This window comes from Astyanax mexicanus, chromosome 1 (assembly GCF_023375975.1).
Source record: "Astyanax mexicanus isolate ESR-SI-001 chromosome 1, AstMex3_surface, whole genome shotgun sequence".
Classification (NCBI taxonomy): domain Eukaryota; kingdom Metazoa; phylum Chordata; class Actinopteri; order Characiformes; family Acestrorhamphidae; genus Astyanax; species Astyanax mexicanus.
This window is the reverse complement of record NC_064408.1, coordinates 18,847,047-18,866,414: the sequence shown is the minus strand read 5'-3', so window position 1 is coordinate 18,866,414 and position 19,368 is coordinate 18,847,047. Positions and strand designations below refer to the sequence as shown.

The 19,368-nt window shown below is 36.2% G+C and overlaps 1 protein-coding gene across 1 annotated transcript in view; it reads left to right on the top strand.

Annotated features, from left to right (window-relative positions):
• Window positions 1–9,664, top strand: part of ntrk2b (neurotrophic tyrosine kinase, receptor, type 2b) — a 31,948-nt gene extending 22,284 nt beyond the window's left edge. The window contains exons 15-18 of the mRNA XM_007231391.4: window positions 324–496; window positions 1,921–2,161; window positions 6,521–6,679; window positions 9,186–9,664. Coding sequence (XP_007231453.1) covers window positions 324–496; window positions 1,921–2,161; window positions 6,521–6,679; window positions 9,186–9,371 — 759 coding nt within the window. The 3' untranslated portion in view covers window positions 9,372–9,664. The remainder of the gene's footprint in view (window positions 1–323; window positions 497–1,920; window positions 2,162–6,520; window positions 6,680–9,185) is intronic.
• The last annotated feature ends 9,704 nt before the right edge of the window (window positions 9,665–19,368 follow it).

Sequence of the window (19,368 nt, the reverse complement as noted above, 5' to 3'; positions counted from 1 at the left end):
TGTTGTTCTGTGGTATAAGATTTCTGGTGTATATGTATATACTTGACATTAATGATGGCATTACCTTAAGCTGGGCAATATGGTATGGATATGTTAAAAATACATATCACAATATTTAAATGCATTTTCACAATAAATGATATTTATCGTAATGTTTCGACACAGAAACTACTATCTTCCAGTTCATTTGGATCAGTTATAATGATAATATCCTCCATATTCTGAAATAAGTAAATTTATTATAAAGAGTAATTAGTAGGCTGTGGTGATGTGAACAGTAGACACACTGTGATGATTATTAAGATAAAACATGTTTCTTAAAGACGTTGAAGGAAGCAAGTGAGAGTGGACGAGCTGACTTCCACCGAGAGGCAGAGCTGCTTACCAACCTGCAGCACGAGCACATCGTCACCTTCTACGGCGTGTGTGTGGAGAGTGATCCTCTCATCATGGTGTTTGAGTACATGAAACATGGAGACCTCAACAAGTTCCTCAGGTATGTGTGCGTGTGTGTGGGTGGGTGGGTGTGTGTGGGTGTTAATAGGGAGGTTAATATTTTGTCTAAATCAATACAGTTCAGTTAGTGTTGAATTTGCCTGTTTACTTTGTTTACAGTAAAACATAGAATTTTATTTGAAAATGGATATTTAGTTGACTTCAGTGTTGTATAGACATTGTGTTTTAGTTGGAAATCAAAGCTACATATAACCAACAATGGGTTAATATCAAGATTTAACATTAGACAGATGTTGAATTGTATCTGGAAATCAAAGCTACATTTCCATTACAAACTAATGTTGGCTTAACATGATGCTTCAATGTTAAAATACATAGAATTTTTACTGTAAATCCAAGTCACACATCTGTCAAAACCAACTTCAGGTTGACACCAAGCTTCGTTATACAGACAAGTCACATATTTGTAGAAAACACTTCTGGGATGACAGAAACCCCCAACATTTTACAGATGGTAAGTTTTAACTGGAAAAAAAAACATGAAATGAATTAGAAACCAATCAAAAACAACATTAGACTGCCCCAATGTTGTACAGATGATGAACTTTTAATGGAAGTCAAAGTCAACAGTAAGTTTGATTTGGAGCTTCAATGTTGCACAAATGTTGAATTCACAAATTTGTTACAAACCAACAAGGCATCAAAATTTGTGCTTTTAAATTTGGCTGGAAATCAAAGTCACATATCTATCACAAACCAGCATTGGCTTAACATCAGACTCCAACATTAGACAAACATTGAATTGAATTTTGGCTGGAAATCAAAGTCACATATCTGTAGAAAACAACACTGGGTTGACAGGAAGCCCCAACATTTTACAGATGTTAAATTTTAACTGGAAAAAAACATGAAATTAATTAGACAACAATCAGACTGCCCCAATGTCGATAAGATGATGATTTTTTTAATGGAAGTCAACATTGAGTTTGATTTTACAAATGTGTTACAAACCAACAAGACATCTAGATCTAACTTTGTACATTTAACTTTGACTGTTAATTAAAGTGCCATATCAATCACAACCCAACATTTGCATTACATCGTGTACAGCTTGTACATTTTACATTTAGAAGACATTGGGTCATGATTAGTTAACATCACATCTTAAAACCAATAATGATCAATGTAAGCTTTTGTCCATATTCTACCTCAGATAGATGTTGGCATTAGGTTAGTATTAGGTCTCCCAACATTACAACCTACATTCAACCAGATAACATCTGTAGATGTTGATGGCTAGTTGGGGAGTATAGGTGTGTATTTAAACAGTAAGGTGCAATTCTTAAAGGAACAGTGTATTCAGAGAAGCTTATCACTCCCGATAGATAAAAGTGAGAATTGGTGCAGCTAGCTATGCTACCTGGTTGGTTTGGTAACCTGTGGTTTAAACTGTTGTGTTGTCAGGGCTCACGGGCCAGATGCGGTGCTGATGGCGGACGGGCAGCAGAGTATGCTGGTGGAGCTGACTCAGTCTCAGATGCTGCACATTGCTCAGCAGATAGCAGCCGGCATGGTGTATCTGGCCTCGCAGCACTTTGTTCACAGAGATCTGGCCACACGCAACTGCCTGGTGGGAGAAAATCTGCTTGTCAAGATAGGAGACTTCGGCATGTCCAGAGATGTGTACAGCACTGATTACTACAGGGTAAGCTAGTCCTGCTCATGTGTGAGTGTCTGAATTATTCTTACCTCTTTCTCTTCTGCTCTCTCTAATTAACCAGATTACCAAATTATTAATAATTGTAGTTACCTGATATCTGACCTTAAACTATATACAGCCTTGGATAAAATTAAGAGACCACTTCAGTTTCTGAATCAGTTTCTGTAATTTTGCTATTTATATGTATACGTTTGAATAAAATTATTATTGTTGTTTTATTCTATTCTATAAACTACAGACAACATTTCTTCCAAATTCCAAATAAAAAATATTGTCATTTAGAGCATTTATTTGCAAAAAATGAGAAATGGCTGAAATAACAAAAAAGATGCAGAGCTTTCAGACCTCAAATAATGCAAAGAAAACAAGCTCATATTCATAAAGTTTTTTATAAGTTCAGAAATCAATATTTGGTGGAATAACCCTGGTTTTTAATTACAGTTTTCATGCATCTTGACATGTTCTCCTCCACCAGTCTTACACACTGCTTTTGGATAACTTTATGCCTGCACTCCTGGTGCAAAAAATTTAAGCAGTTCAGTTTGGTTTGATGGCTTGTGATCATCCATCTTCCTCTTGATTATTTTCCAGAGGTTTCAATTTGGCAAAATCAAAGAAACTCATCATTTTAAGTGCTCTCATATTTTTTCCAGAGCTGTATGTTACAGATATGCATCCAATAATATAAAATACTAACTGCTAGTATATGCTGAGCTGTGACAAACATGACAATACTTCCTAATACATGGTTAATGCAATATTTTTAAAAAACCTCTAAACTAAAGTCTACACATTAACCTCCACAGAGGTAGATGCTGAAATACGCTTTTAACCACAAGTGTAACAATTTATTAAAAAATACCAAAGATTTTACATTTTCATTTCTGTTTAAAAGCAATTATTAAGAACATTCATAATATTCCTTTCTTTTTCTTGCTTTACTTTTTGTTTATGTTTCTAACACAATGAATAAGGTCATTTTATTATGTTGTCTGATAAGTCGATAATGTAAATATTGTGACAGGCCTGCCTGAGCCTTTTACATTATAGTCATTCATTTCAATTAAATTATATTGTTGTTTCTGTACATTAAGGTAATCTCTCTTTATCTGAGGCTCTAAAAACATTAATTTGTACCATTTTAAATAATTCTCCTATATAAAGGGTATATAAATGGTTTATAATTGAGTATATAAAAAAATACTTCTTACATTGTAAATTCTTTAAAACCACTAATAAGTAGTTACAACAAATAAATAGAAACTGAAACAGTGTCCTCTTTCATTGTTTCCAAATAGTTATAATACATTCATTTATACTGTTAATCTTTGTCTATTCCATCGGTCAGCATTAATATATATGTTAACAAATGTATTAATTTAACTACCCAGATTAGAGATTTATCCAGCCATCATAATATGGTGTAAACTAACATATTACATTAGTTTAATTATATTAAACTGACTTTTAATATTATTTTATTAGATATTTTATTAGATATGTTAATGCTGAATGATGGAAAAGACAAAATAAGATAAGCATCCAGGCCACTGTTACCATCTCTATTTATGTTTTGTAACTGATTATTAACAGTTTTTACAGCCCAGTTATAAAATAGCCATTAATAAAAGCCTTATTTTAAAGTGGTACCCATTCATTTTACATGATTGAGCCAGTGTTAAAAACAGTGGTTTTAATTTATGTTATGTTTTCTAATGATATTTAACAATTCTAATACTCATATATACTAGAGTGAATAATTTCTAGGTTATTGTGACGAGCCAGGCCTCAGATCTGTGTATCTGTAGTTGCTGTGAGCACTTAAGCCACAATCATAAAGCAATTTCTCTATATAAACATACACAAACACACTCAGAGCAGAGTTTATTTAGTCTGTGTTTTTCTAGCAGCAGAGTCAAAATTATAATAACTTTTCTATGTTTATCTCCCATAAATACTATTTAAATGCAAATGTCCTAATCCTCACTACAGCGTTTCTTTGGCTAACGGTAAAGCAGTGCTCCTCAGTGAGCCGTTTACACAGAAAAGACTGTTGATTGTTTAAATCTACCAAACCTAAAAGAGGCGATTAGACATGATTAAATATAAATGTGTGATAAAAAAGGACAGTTCCCCTACGGCGAGTTATTCCAGAAACAGCTCTGGGATAACTGACCATCTGACACTGAAGGGCTCTCCCAAATCCGCCCCCTGCCAACACTGCCGGAAACACTCTGCTGTGTCAGCAGCCTTCTGGGTGTGTGTCTGTGTGTGTGTGTGTGTGTTGTGTGTGTATGTGTGTGTGTGTGTGTGTGTGTGTGTGTGTGATGGGATACCAGTTCCTTCTGCCATGAAAACAAGACACTAACTGCGTTCCAAATCCGAGCCGGCCCTCTGTGGAACCGTCCAATGAAGCGTGTCTCTCAGTAGCCTGCTGGTGACACACGTGAATACAATGTGGTGCCAAATGCATGTGCTTTACATCTCTCCATATACAACTCTGAAAAAATCAACCAAATAAAAATGATGAGTTTCTTTGATTTTTGCCAAATTGAAAACCTCTGGAATATAATCAAGAGGAAGATGAATTATCACAAGCCATCAAACCAAGCTGAACTGCTTGAATTTTTGCACCAGTAGTGGAAAAAAAGTATCCAAAAGCACTGTGCAAACCTCAAACAATAACATAAGAAACAGCAACTCAACAACAGACTGCGACTCAACTGCATTCTGCACACTAATACTATAAGGTGTATACTGTATACTTATATACAGCTCTGGAAAAAATTAAGACACCACTTGATAATTATGAGTTTCTTTGATTTTACCAAATTGAAAACCTCTGGAATATAATCAAGAGGAAAATGAATGATCACAAGCCATCAAACCAAGCTGAACTGCTTGAATTTTTGCACTAGTAGTGGAAAAAAGTGTCCAAAAGCAGTGTGTAAGACTGGTGGAGGAAAACATGCCAAGATGCACGAAAACTGTGATTAAAATCCAGGGTATTCCACCAAATATTAATTTCTGAAATTTATGAATATGAACTTGTTTTCTTTGCATTATTTGAGGTCTGAAAGCTCTGCATATTTTTTGTTATTTCAGTCGTTTCATATTTTCTGCAAATAAATGCTCTAAATGACAATATTTTTATTTGGAATTTGGAAGAAATGCTGTTTGTAGTTTATAGATTAAAACAACAATGTTCATTTTACTCAAACATATACCTATAAATAGCAAAATCAGAGAAACTGATTCAGAAACTTAAGTGGTCCCTTAATTTTTTTCCAGAGCTGTATGTGTTTCTTATTGTGGGCTGTGTTTCTTGTGAACTCTTCATGCTGTATGTTCACAGTGAACTGTGGGTAATTGAGGGCTGCTGAGTCTGATGTATTTCTCAGCTTTATTTTTTTATTTCCTGTCAGTCAAGCATCCACCCTGTTAAGGAAAGCTGGACGACAGGGTGGAAAGTTTTAGTGAAAATTGGCATGCGATGAAAACGTGGTTGAGACAGTCACAAACATGTTGAATTGTTTATGGTGAACTTTTTGTTCTGTTTCAAAGATACATTTTAAAAGTCTAAAATCTCTTTACAATTTTGGACAACTTTAGCTTTATCTCAGCTAAATATTAAGACATTAAAAAACAAAGGAATATGGAATTAATATTATTAATGGCTGAACATTCAGCGTGTATTTAGTCCCTTATAAAACAGTGTAAAGGTTGTGATCAGGTCACTGATGTCAAAAGTTATCTTGGTTATACCAAGATGACAGAATGCACAGGAAATTCTTGGACATGATTAAATATGAAAACAGATAATAGATAAAGAGTAACTGAAATGATTAAATTATAAAATATATATGTATATATATTTTTTATTATTTAACAATTATATTTTTAAAATTTATATTATTTAACCTTTTAAAATCAGGCAGTTCTTATATCACTGAAAACGTTATAAAGAGTACAAAAATGACTCTATATGTGTAATCATGTGTCCACTCAAATTAAAATCTTGAAATATATATTCTTACACAGTGTTGTATGAAATTTCAATAACTGTTCTATGGCACAAAAGACATCATATTGATACTGGTCTGTATACGAAGGATCATCTTTAATGGAGTGGTTAAAAAATATAGTCGAGGCTTTGGTTTTGAGCAGCAGTCGAGGCTTAGGGACACAGCTACTGAATCAACTGTTGTTGGAGCCTATATTTAAAAACGGAACCACCTAACCATTTATTTTTTACATTGACAAGCTTTCAATATGCATAATGATCTACAGTGTTTGATAGATGCTATATTCCCTAACAACATCATTCACATCTAATTCACACAGGTGGGCGGCCACACCATGTTACCCATCCGCTGGATGCCTCCAGAGAGCATCATGTACCGGAGGTTCACCACAGAGAGTGACGTGTGGAGCCTCGGGGTGGTGCTGTGGGAAATCTTCACATACGGCAAGCAGCCTTGGTACCAGCTCTCCAACAACGAGGTCAGAACACCATAAAAATTACGTTTTGTTTGGGCTCAGTTCCATTTCTCATTCGTACACCTACCTCTTGTTTTTGAGTGTCACACTAAGCATTGAAAAAGAGCTGAAATCTTCCTGTTAAGAAATGGGACATGGGGCTCTGGGTGGTCCTGCGTAGCGTAGCGTAGCGTAATACCTAATAATTACCCATGTTTTAAATGTATCATTCTAGGATGGAAAAGAAATGCTTTCATTTAAATAAGTTGCTCACCAAGAAGCCACCCGTCACGCACTTGTTTTCTTATCCTCTTATGCTCTTGAAAATCTAAAAAGCCAGTCATCATCAGGGGCCAAAAAAACATAATGGTCACGGAAAATGCGCTCTCAGTGAATTTGGCCATTAACAATATTTTCCAATAATGCCAACGCTGCCATCTCCAACAACTCCAGCGCAAACTTTTATGCATGTTTATATAATCTAGGCTAAGTGGAAACACATTGAACGATTATTTCAGTAAGCCAATGAAATTGTCTGATGGATTTACTTTATTTTACTCAATAATGCTTACTACAATGTGTGCGTAAAGGATAATAATAATAGTTGTAATTTCAATGCATCGCCTCTAAGCGTCGCCAAATGACAAAAACACAATACATACATACAAAAAACAAGCGTACGCCCGAAACAAAAGTGCCGTGAGGGAACGCACTCACGTTCAAGTCAAATTTAGTACATCTGACCGTGAGTGTGAAATATGGCGTACGCAATGTTTTTGTGCCTATGCACCTTTAGTACATGAGGCCCAAGGAGTTTAAAAAGAGGTGGTGACTGACTTCACATGTATCGGAGGAGGCATGTGCTAGTCTTCACCCTCCTGGTGTTGGGGCATTGAGAGTGCAGCTGGGTGGATGGGATTATCATTAAATTGAGGCAAAATGTGGGATTTAAAAAAAAATGGGACACAAACTGAGCATTGTAAACGACCCTGCCAGTCTTTTGTGGTCAGTGTGGTGCATGAACATTTTCTCTGAATGGCAATCATTTACTGTGTTCAAATGTTTTTTTATGGAAGCTGAAGTGAGCTGGAGTTACAGCCAGAACATATTTTACAAATTTTACAAGTGAAGTTTAAAAGCTTTAATAAATGTCTGCAATGCTAAAAAAAAATGTTCTGTCTTGACAAAATGCGTTGAAGTTTTGGCATAAAAATCAGCGTGGTATGTGATAATATATTTATTTTGGGAGTAGCAGTGATTTTGGGCTGGGGATTGATGGATAAAATGGATTCTATTGAAAAAGAATAGCAGCCTATTTATTAAGGGGAAAAAAACAAATGAACATGAACTAGTTCATTTTAAATGTGAACTGGCACAACACTGATTGAGGTAGCAAAAGAGTGGTAAAGTTCATCAACCCTGATAAATGTAGGGCTTTGTATCATTTTAAAAGGAGTAGGAGTGGTACAACAACCTAGTTCCCTGTTCTACTTTAACTGCAGCAGCCCAAAAAACCCAAGATATGCTAACCTGATGCATTAATTACATTTCAGACACAAGGAGAATGGAACTGCTGCAGGATTTAAGGTGGAATGGGAAATTTTAGCCTGTATGCTATGAAAATAATTGCCATGATACTGTATGCTAGAACAAATGTAGTGGAAACAATTTAGAGGCGTGTTCTCCTTTTATTTTTAACTAAAGGAACAGCAGTAATGTTCCCAGGTCAAATTAATAAAGGTAATAATATTTTATATCATCAGCTATTATAATCAGTATTTTCACCTTTTACAGATCAAAGTTCACTTATGGTAATTAAAATTACTTCACAGAAAAGATGGCCTTAGTCTAAATTTTACTCAGTTAAACTGTTTATTGGGTCAAATTGACCAGAACAGAATGTGTGTCATATTAACCCTTTCAGACCTAAATTATGTTCAAGTTATGAAAAACCATTTAATGCTGTTTTCTGTGTTTTATGCATAAGAAAATAAGACACTACTATCCTAATATAAAGTCTGCATTAAGATAAATCCATGTAACTATTTTTTTTTATTCCTAAACATGATAAAATGTGTAGGTGTTCTAAATTACAAATAATTAGTAAAATTGTGCCTGTATTGCTTTGCCTCATTTGTTCTGTAGAGCCAACATGTCTTAGTGTCTGAGTTTTTTATTTTTTTTTGTCTAGTGCAGTAGGCGGAGCCAAGATACTGTTTTATTGGCTGGGTATTATCTATTCTGATGGACAAGAGGTCTCAATTAGTGTTCTGTGAGACAAAACATTTAAAAGAGGAAACTAAATAAGGTCCATTGTAATTGATGCAGGGTCTGAAAGGGTTAATCTACAATATATTATCATACATAATATTAAATAGTTTAATTAAGTTAAATAATAATTTTCTATTTACATGCGCATCCCACTATTGAAGCCTTAAACTTTTTCATGCTCCATAAATGATTACAGATACAGTGTTTTGCTATGTGTGTTGAGTGGCTCGTGTGCTGTTTGTTTTGGCTCCCTCTGCAGGTAATCGAGTGCATCACACAGGGCCGGGTACTGCAGAGACCTCGCACCTGTCCCAAAGAGGTGTATGACCTGATGCTGGGCTGCTGGCAGCGCGAGCCCTACATGAGACTCAACATCAAAGAGATACACAATCTGCTCCAGAGCCTGGCCAAGGCCTCGCCGGTTTATCTGGACATCCTGGGCTGAGTGTCTTTGTGTGTGAGTGTAAGTGTGTATGTGTGAGAGTGTGTGTGTGTGTGTGTGTGTGTGTGAGAGACTGGGCTTGTGTGTCCTTGCTTGTGCTTCTGCCTCTTCACCACATAGACAAAAGGCCTTAAATTTGATCACGTGCGTTTCTGTACTTATTTTTGCATCCGTCTGGAGACATCCGTATCAGCCCTGCATCAAAATTGTACTTTTTTTAATTCTGTATGTGTCAGGGACAAACAAAGGGAATCAGACTGATCGTTGTTGTAAATACTCATCACAGACAGACAATTTTGGATTTGGATTCTCATTTTTTTTCTTCTCTCGACGATCGGAGCAAAGTTTTGCAGAATGACAAAGAAAAACTGAAAAAAAGAAAAAAGTGAACAACAAAAAAAAAATCTGCAAAAAAAGAGGCTCTTTTATTAGGCCAGGCTTAAGCTTAATGTGTCAGAGACGATGTAGACCATTGTGAACCATGAACCTTTGGGAAACAGGGAGAACTTTATTTCCGTGGATTTTTTGGGTCAGTATTGTTCCTCATTTTCTGCAGCCGGTGCCATTTTATTTTTCATTTGCGCCTATTTAACTGAGATGGACAAGATAACGGCAAGAGAGTTCTATTGAAGAGCCATTCATTAGCACAACACTGTTGGAGGCCTGGCCACAAGGCAGGAGTTACTGAGCGTGAACTGCAAAACGAGTGGTTAATAGGTTTAGCCACTAGATTATTTTATTCATAGCTGTTTCATTCATCTATTTTTCCAGGTGTGGTGCAATTGTTTGTGTTAATATATATATATATATATATATATATATATATATATAGAGATATATAGATAGATACACTACATGGACAAAAATATTGAGACACACCTTTTACTTATTGTATTCAGGTGTTTTATTGAGTCCCACAAGTGCCACAGGTGTGAAAAACCAAACACTCGGCCATGTAGTCTGCCCTGGTGTTTTTAAAGAGCCTGTAAGAAAAAAAAAGTTTAAAAAAATGTCAGGTAAATCAGGTGTGGCTTCGATATAGCACATGCAGAAGGCATGGATGGCATGACCCACTGTGAATTATTAGAAAAAAAATGATTTGCTCTATTAATAAACAGTCTCATTCAGACATTACCCAGACTTCATGCTAGGGGACTGACCATGTAAAGTCTGCCATGGGTCCAACAGGTCATGCCTGGGAAAGTTCTAGTTTACTGTGCATGTGTGAAAAGGTGTTCAACCAGGTAAAGTTACAGAGCAGAGCATCTGAGTGCTGAGTAGCATAGTGCAGAATAAAGTCTCCTTCACTGCTGATTCAATAAATGCAAAAGGGGGACAGACTCCACATCGATGCATATGGATTCAAAACGGGATGTTGCGAAAGCTGCTGTAGGTGTAATGTGTAGGTGTGCCAATACTTTTGTCCATATGGTGTGAATATATACACAGTACTGTACAATCGTTTTAGGCACCTGTATACAAATATATAAAAAAATCTGTAAAACACTGATATTAGAATGAATACAAGTAACTTTTTTTATACAGATGGCCCGGGGATCAAATCCCCTCATCACTCCATATATGATGAGACTGGCACTAATCAGATCAGATTTATGGCACTGCCGTCTTCTGGCTGATGTTTCAGAGCTGGGGATCCAACACTTTCCTACAAGTGTACTGACTGCCTAGTGACGCTGCACAGGCTGAATTTCATAAAGAGGTGGTGGATAACCCTCCTAATGAAGGAGGGGGTAAAAAAGATGAGCTAATTGGGAAGAAAATTGGGTTGGATTGGATTTCTGGCTCAAGTATCTCCAAAGCTCTCCTCTTAGGAAATCCTCTTAGTATTATTTATAGTTATTATATTATCGCTTGCTTTGGTAAATCAGCACTTAATGATGTTAAATCAGGTAAGCTGGTGATGGAACTGAACACATTCAATTATTTCCTGGCTGTTGCAGATGTCCAGCAGAAATACTAGGGGAATTAAGCTAAAACCAAGCTTTTTGCTCTTGAACCAAGCTCATACTAGAGATTGATAAATTATGCTGCATTCCTTTTAAGCTTTAATGATTAAATTTCCTAGTTCCACCTAGGACATTTTAACTGGAATTCTCCTACATGTTGTACATTCTACTGGGAAACCCAGAGTTTAGAATCTAAGAATACGTTTACATTGTGTTTACAACTCAAATTGCTCAAATCCAATTTTTTCTCAGATCGGATTTGGCTATCCTGACAGTTCACAAATGTAAGTGACCTGTATCAAATCTAATTTGAAAAAATCGGATTTGTCACGTTCACACAGCTATGACAAAATCAGATCTGATTAAGTACCCCATTGAGTAAAAAATCAGATCTGCGCCACATTGAGTAAAAAATCAGATCTGAGTCACATTTAGCAAAAAAATCAGATCTAAGCCCCATTGAGGAAAACAATCTGATCTGAGCCACATTTAGCAAAAAAACAGATCTGAGCCCCATTGAGCAAAAAATCTGATCTGAGCCCCATTGTGTAAAAAATCTGATCTAAGCCCCATTGAGCAAAAAAATCTGATCTGAGACCCATTGAGCAAAAAATCTGATCAAAGCTCCACTGAGTAAAAAATCTGATCTAAGCTCCATTGAGTAAAAAGTCTAATCTGAGCCCCATTGAGCAAAAAAACCTGATCTGAGACCCATTGAGCAAAAAATCAGATCTGAGCCACATTGAGTAAAAAAACAGATCTAAGCCCTATACAGTAAAAAATCAGATCTGAGCCACATTGAGTAAAAAAAAAAAAAAAACGATCTAAGCCACATTGAGCAAAAAAACCTGATCTGAGACCCATTAAGCAAAAAATCAGATCTGAGCCACATTGAGTAAAATAAAACAGATCTAAGCCACATTGAGCAAAAAATCAGATCTAAGCCCTATACAGTAAAAAATCAGATCTGAGCCACATTGAGTAAAAAAAAAACAAAAAAACGATCTAAGCCACATTGAGCAAAAAAACCTGATCTGAGACCCATTAAGCAAAAAATCAGATCTGAGCCACATTGAGTAAAAAATCAGATCTAAGCCCTATACAGTAAAAAATCAGATCTGAGCCACATTGAGTAAAAAAAAACCAAAAAAACGATCTAAGCCACACTGAGCAAAAAAACCTGATCTGAGACCCATTAAGCAAAAAAACAGATCTAAGCCCCATTGAGTAAAAAATCTGATCTAAGCCACATTGAGTAAAAAAAAAACAGATCTAAGCCACATTGAGCAAAAAAAACAGATCTGAGCCACATTGAGCAAAAAAATCAGATCTGAGCCACATTGAGCAAAAAAATCAGATCTAAGCCCTATTGAGTAAAAAAATCTGATCTGAGCCCAATTGAGAAAAATTTAGACCTGAGTCACTTCAGCATAGCCTGAGACGGCTGCACTGAACATCAACAGTAGTAAGGGCAGTAGGCTAGCTTATTAGCTACAGTTTATTACTGATAGCTGCTTGTGTCTATCTGTGTCTCATAAACACAAATTATCCCCAATTTAATCTGTGGACCTGTTTTCACTGTGTTTCGCTAACCTGGGTCAATGCTAACAATGCTAACTTCTACATAAATGTTTAACTAGAGCTCAGTCAACTCAGGAGTGTGTTAAAATTCCTAGCTCGGACATCCGGCATTTGAAGTAAATGGAACACAGCATGACTCATATGCAACTTTAATTTATGTATAATATTTATGTTTTACATGCATCTGTTCAAATGTTGCTGAGATAAATGGTTTTAGATAATGTGCTTAGGTGCCTAAAACTCATGCACTGTACTGTATATGTAAAAAAAAAAAAAACTGTGTGTGTGCGTGTGTATAAAATGTGTGTATGTGCTGGTGTGTTTGGAGCTATGCTTCTATGTATTGTATTTTTTATTTCTTTTTTTATTTTAAATGTGGTGAAAATGCACTATATCTTTCACAGTCTTAACCGGGTAACAGAAGCACAGAGACAAAGATGAGCAGCCAGGTTCGCTTTGGGCTGAGAGTCGATGCAATTCAGAGGTCGCTGTAGGATCGCAGTTCAGGGGACAGGTATTACTTCGCTCGTTATTTACTGATTTACCAGTTTCTTTGTTTTTTGGCGAGAGCACAGTGGCGTAGTCACCAGCAGTGGTGTTCCACTCAATATATATTTGGGTCACGGCTGCCCCATAATGACTGGGGCATTTTTTTTACGCATTTAAGGACTAACCCAGGGTTCTGTTCTGTGGTCTTGCTGATAACAGTAGTTACAGCAATCACTGCGTTACAGAGTTCCTGTTCTGTTGGGTCAAAAAAAAAATAAGTGAGCAGATTTGTGTTATTTCAGTGGTGTCTCAATGTCACTGGTCATGTCTTGTGTTACCATTTGATGGATTTTGTTGTTATAAGAGGTTTTTAAAAGGGGTTATAAATCACAGACGAATGGTGTCGTCTATGGAACGACAACCACTACAAAAAAAAAAGAGAGAGAGAGATCAAGTTCATTTGCACTTCTGATTATTATTCATGTTCATCAGTTTTTTATGATGTTATCTATTATGAAATAGTGTGTGAAACCAGTAGTGTGAAATACGATACCTTTCTTTTTTCGGCTGGGCAGTTTCAAAGCGATGGATTTGGTGGGCAGTGATGTAATAAGTGAGCGTTGATGTGAGAGGTATGATGATGATGATGATGATATCGTATGATGTGAACTTGGCCATCCCTGAGGTCACTCCCACCGGACGACATAGACCCTATGAAGGGACAGCCAGGATTCAGCCAGTGTCTGTGTGCTGCTTCAACCCCACCAAACAGGAAAAAAAAAACAATTACTGGAGGAAGAATTGCTATCACTAATTCACTACTACACCTGCTCAAGGCCGGGTTTCTGTATGATTGTAACCGTTCGGCAAAGGAAGTCCTCCTGTTTATCCAGTAAACGGATAAACTCTTCTGTATTTCTAGAATTCGGTGGGTGTCCTCATGGTGTCCTCTCAGCTAGTAACACGCCGCGAGTGCGTTTTGCGTGAGTGTGCAATCAGAATGTAAATACTCATCAGCCACATTTCTCGTCCTTTCCTGTACCCTGATGTCAAACTCTTTCTAAGCAACATCTACGTTTTAAGGCATCCCTTCACAAGTCGCAGAAGAACCGGTCATTTTTGAACTGGTGATTATGAAATATAACAAAGTTGTCTGAGCTGTAACCTTCTGTTCTGTTGACTGCTCATGTTTTTTGTTGGAATATTTACCATATAATTGTAAGCACTGCAAAAAAAAAATGCACAGAAAGAGGTATGATTTTTTGAATAGACGCTATTTGTTCACCAGGCATATTTTTTATTTTGGAAGTCTTTTAAATATAAAGAGTGCTTTATTTTTATGGTATAAAGCACTGCTATCAGATTTCATTGCTAGAAATGTGTCTCTTTTTTGGCACTTGTTTGACAGCTGTTGGCTAAATTAGCCCAAATGTGGCTCTGGGAAGAAAAAAACTAAACAAAAAAAAAGTCAAGAATTAAAAGAAGAAAATGGAAAAAAAAATAAAAATAAAAATAAATAAAATTGCACACAAAAACTATTGGAAGAGAAATTGTTGGTCCAAACCATTACGCTTAGACCTAAGACTCTGTCCAAACCCAGATATTTAATTTTTTTTATTTTTTGATTTGTTATTATTGCTGTGGTGACAGACTGACTACTAAGTGAACTTAATATGGAACAAAGATGGATTTTTTTTTGTTTTTAATGTTTTATTGTTGGTTTGTTTCGTCTTTATTTTCAGTTTTGTACTATAAGAGATACGTCTGCTCTAAATAGCCAGCCTGTACTTCATAGCCCATGCTGTACAGATCAAAAATTTGTGTATATGAATAGTATGTTCTATATATATATATATATACATATACATATATATATATTCTGTTTAAAACAGGTATCATGTCAAGATGTGTGACATTAACGATAAAGGGAAGGGAAAGAAACATTTCTCCTGGCCCACAGGCAACATGTGCGTGTAAATACAATTTATTTTGTGTGGAAAATGTACTGTATAATTTTATCTCTGTGCTTGTTCACAATATCAGTGAGAATACAATCTCTTTCCGTTTTCTCTGTGAAGAATTTTATTGAATTTTTAAAGAAATATTGAAAATGATTTGCAAATGAATTCAGCGTTAAATTAAGCTTTACTTTGCCCTCTATGTTTAGATTTTTTTTAATTTATATTTATTTGTTTTCAGTTTTTTTTTTTGAGGGCAGGCTGCCATGACCATGCTTTTCATGGCAACCAGCAGTTTAAAGTTTCAACCCGTCCAGCCCATTTATTTACCATTTATTTAAAAATTTTCTCTAATGTTTATATTAACTGAAGAACTGTGATTGGGCGCTGGAACATTTATATTAGCAATTTTTCTTTTTTTTATTTATTATTGTTTTTGGAATGTATTGTGATGGAGCGGGGAACGTTTTTGAATGTAACCCATCTCGGGTTCCTTTTTGTTTCCTACTAAAAAAAAATGAACTTGGCTATTTTTTATTTATTTATTTGATTTGATTTATGATGTTTGAGCCCAACTTTTGATGAGAGTGAGCGAGTGTGTGTGTGTGTTTATTGTGAGCGTGTGAGAGAGTCCCGGAGAACTTGTGCATAGTTTGTGAGAGTGATTTAAATGCCTTTATTTCTTTTGCTCCTAGCAGACTCAATCTCTCACTGCTTAGATATCAGTATTCTATGCTTTGTGCATCCTGTGAGCAGCTTCTCTGCAGTCAGTGGAAATGTTCCTTGTAATACTGTGCATTTAATAAAGGTGATATGTCTTACAATGCTTTGTTTATAGGTGATTCCTGTGTGCATCTTAAGACAACCTTTCCAACTGTTAAATACACTGATCCACCACCTCATTGTTTCTACACCTATTAGCCTCTTTCTAGACAGGATTAGTTTCTCACTGGGGTGTCTGTGCAAAATATTTTACGCTTTAAGTCGGACTACAATTGAAAAAACAGGAGGATCAGTGAGTTTTTAGGCTTTCTCTGTCACGGGACACCTCGTTCAGTAGCTCCGCCATATCCACTTGCTGGTGTGTTTACATGGATCTCCGTGGAAACGCGCACCCAAAATGTAATTATTGTGCGTGGCAGTGGACAAATAGTTATTTTATTAAAAGCAAGGTGACGAAACTCAGATGTGAGTCCGGACAGGATTATAATTACCAGAGGAGGTAGGGCGCCGACTGGTCCACTATGAGCAGGAGGTCGCAGGTTCGAACCCCAGCTCGTGCAGCTTTGCCATCAAGCTTCCGGCGCTCAGAGGGAGCAAAATTGGCCCTGCTCCCTCCCGGTGGGTAGATGGCGCTCTCTCCCCACATCACACAGTGTTTAAAAACTCCAGCAGCACTGCTGTTCTCAGTGTCACAGCAGTGCTGAGAATAATGACCCACCACCTAAATAATAACTGCTCTGTGGTGGTTTTCTCTCCTGTGGGTTCCTGACCATTGAAGAACAAAAAGTGCACTTATGTACTCAGTTGATATAGGGGAAAAAATGGATAATGGACGCAGAAACAAAGTGGTGGTCATAATGTTGCACTTGCTCACTATACGTAATGCTTTGGCTCCACAGTCCACTCTAGCGTAACTCGTCGCCTGCATATTGATATAAATTAAAATCACGGTTTTGGGAGTAATAGATGTTTTGGATGTTGTATGATGTGTTTGCTCTGTTATAAACGTGGCTCTAAAGTTTTTCAGAATACCTCCTGAAGCAGTTTGTTTGACTGGGTCTTGGGTGTGTTTACACTTGCGTTTTTAATCTGACTTGGACTTATCCAATATAACCCTGATCCTAGAGCTGGGCGATTAATCGATTTTATCGATTAATTCAAATTTACAGTTAAGGATGATGTGTTTTAATGAAAATCAATTTTCTCTGAGTTTTATCTCTACACCTTAAACTGAAGCGGAGTGGGAAAAGTGCTGCTTACAAAGGAATGAACGCAGCAGCAGCACTAGTTCACCATCCAAAGTAAAACAAGCAACTGTCCCTGACACATTTTCCAACCATGTACCAGGTTCTGTATGCTAAGATTTTTTGCATATTCATGAGAAAAGATCTCATTTTATAGAACACTTATTTAAAAGCTTTGTTTTGCAATTCTAGCCCAATGGGGAAAAGTAATTACTTAATAGCATTTTAAATTATACTTGTTTTCTACATTGTAAGTTTTTATCAAAAAGGGCTCCGTTTCATTTCTTTCTATTTGTTTTTAAGGGTGTGTTTATTTATTTAATTTTTTTTTTAAGTTTGAGGGTGCATTGTGTCAGTACCTAAACTATGTTGGAGAAAGCTTTCTAAAAGTTACTGGATGTTCTCACTGTTTACAATAGTTTTTTTTGCTTGTTTCTGGTTGAACTTTAACCACAAAGGAGCATTTTAGGTGAAAACAAATTAAATAAGAACTAGTTTTTAACCATTTCTTTATCATCTTTAGTTAGATTTTTAGTAGGGGAAAAAAATCGTTTTAAATCGAAAATCGGATAAAAAAAAAAAAATGAAGATTTTTTTTTTTGGCCATATCGCCCAGCTCTACCTGATCCCCAACACAACTGAGGTAACCTGGTGTAAACAGGGGTTTTTATAAGATGGTCTGAGACAGTGATCAGTCTCTTCAAGATCATGTTTACACCTGGTCGTTTTAGGGCCACATAAAGTGCAAACACATTAAAATATAAGTCTAAACTCACCCAATGAGAATTTAAATCAGATAGATCAGTCTGTTCACTCAAACAAACAACTTCAGGAGTTGATTGACGCTTGTGTGCTGCTGGGCTCTTCAGGCTATTTTGGCAAGGAGGCCACTCACAGGCATGAAAGGCATCCCAAGTGTAATATTTTAAGTCTAACAATAACTATGGTCTAATGACGAGGGCAGCTGCACCCAACCAAGGGGATATTTGGAGTTTGGGGTGCTTTTTGGAGATGAATATTGTTGCTGTCATGCAGAAACCTTGGATTTCCAAAATGGCAACTTCAAATCTGCTTAACCTTCAATGGAAATTAAAGTAAAAATTCAATTACACAAAATATAAAGTAATACTAGCAAATTAATTTTTCTTTAAGAAGTAAAAAAAGGTTTCTGCATAATTCTGCAGTGATATGTGCCAAAGTATTAGTGCATTATGAATGTACAGCAGATTTAAAGCCTGTATATGTACCTTCAAAAGTACAGAATATCAGAATTAATAATTTTAAAAAGCTGCTGGGTGTAGAACACAGCGACAAAGAGCGAGAGGATGGCGGGTTTCGTTTTCATCAAAAGCTGTGCGCCGTTTTTATTGTAGTATTCTAAATTTACATTAAAAAAGAAAGTCTGCCCATGTCCTAGAACCATTATGAAAGTTAACGCACAAATTCAATATACATATCTCATTGTATTTTACATTGAGGATAAGAGTATAGGCATGGAGGTGGCATGATTCAATCACAAGGCTTTAAAAGAATCAAAAGAGAAAAACAAAAACAAACAAAACCTGAATAAATAGAAGGTGCTTTTTTTTAGCAGAGCAAAAAATTAGAACGTCATTCGTTAAAAAAAAAGGAAAGAAAAAAGAAATCTAACAAAAACAATGCCGGAAAATGTGGCAAATCTCCACAACTCTCCTTCCTCGGTTGAAGAAAAGTTTTTGTTATAAAAAAAAAAAAAAAAAAAAAAAAGAACGATTTTTTTTTTTTTTTTAAGATTTGGGTCTGCATTCAAAAGACCTTCTGAGCAGAAATGCTGATCTGGGAACAGTTTTACTCCCCTGTTTACAAAAAACTGATCCTAGATCAGCAGCCTGTGCTCCGAGATGAGTCAAGATTAGCAGCCGTCACCTACTGGAAGCAAAGGTGAGAAGCAGAGCGCGATGGGCATGGAGAGGCTAATTTCTGTACAGGTGCAAAACTTAGAAAGTACATTGTGATTACACAGTTGTCACTAAAACATCAACGTCTAAGGAAAAAAAAA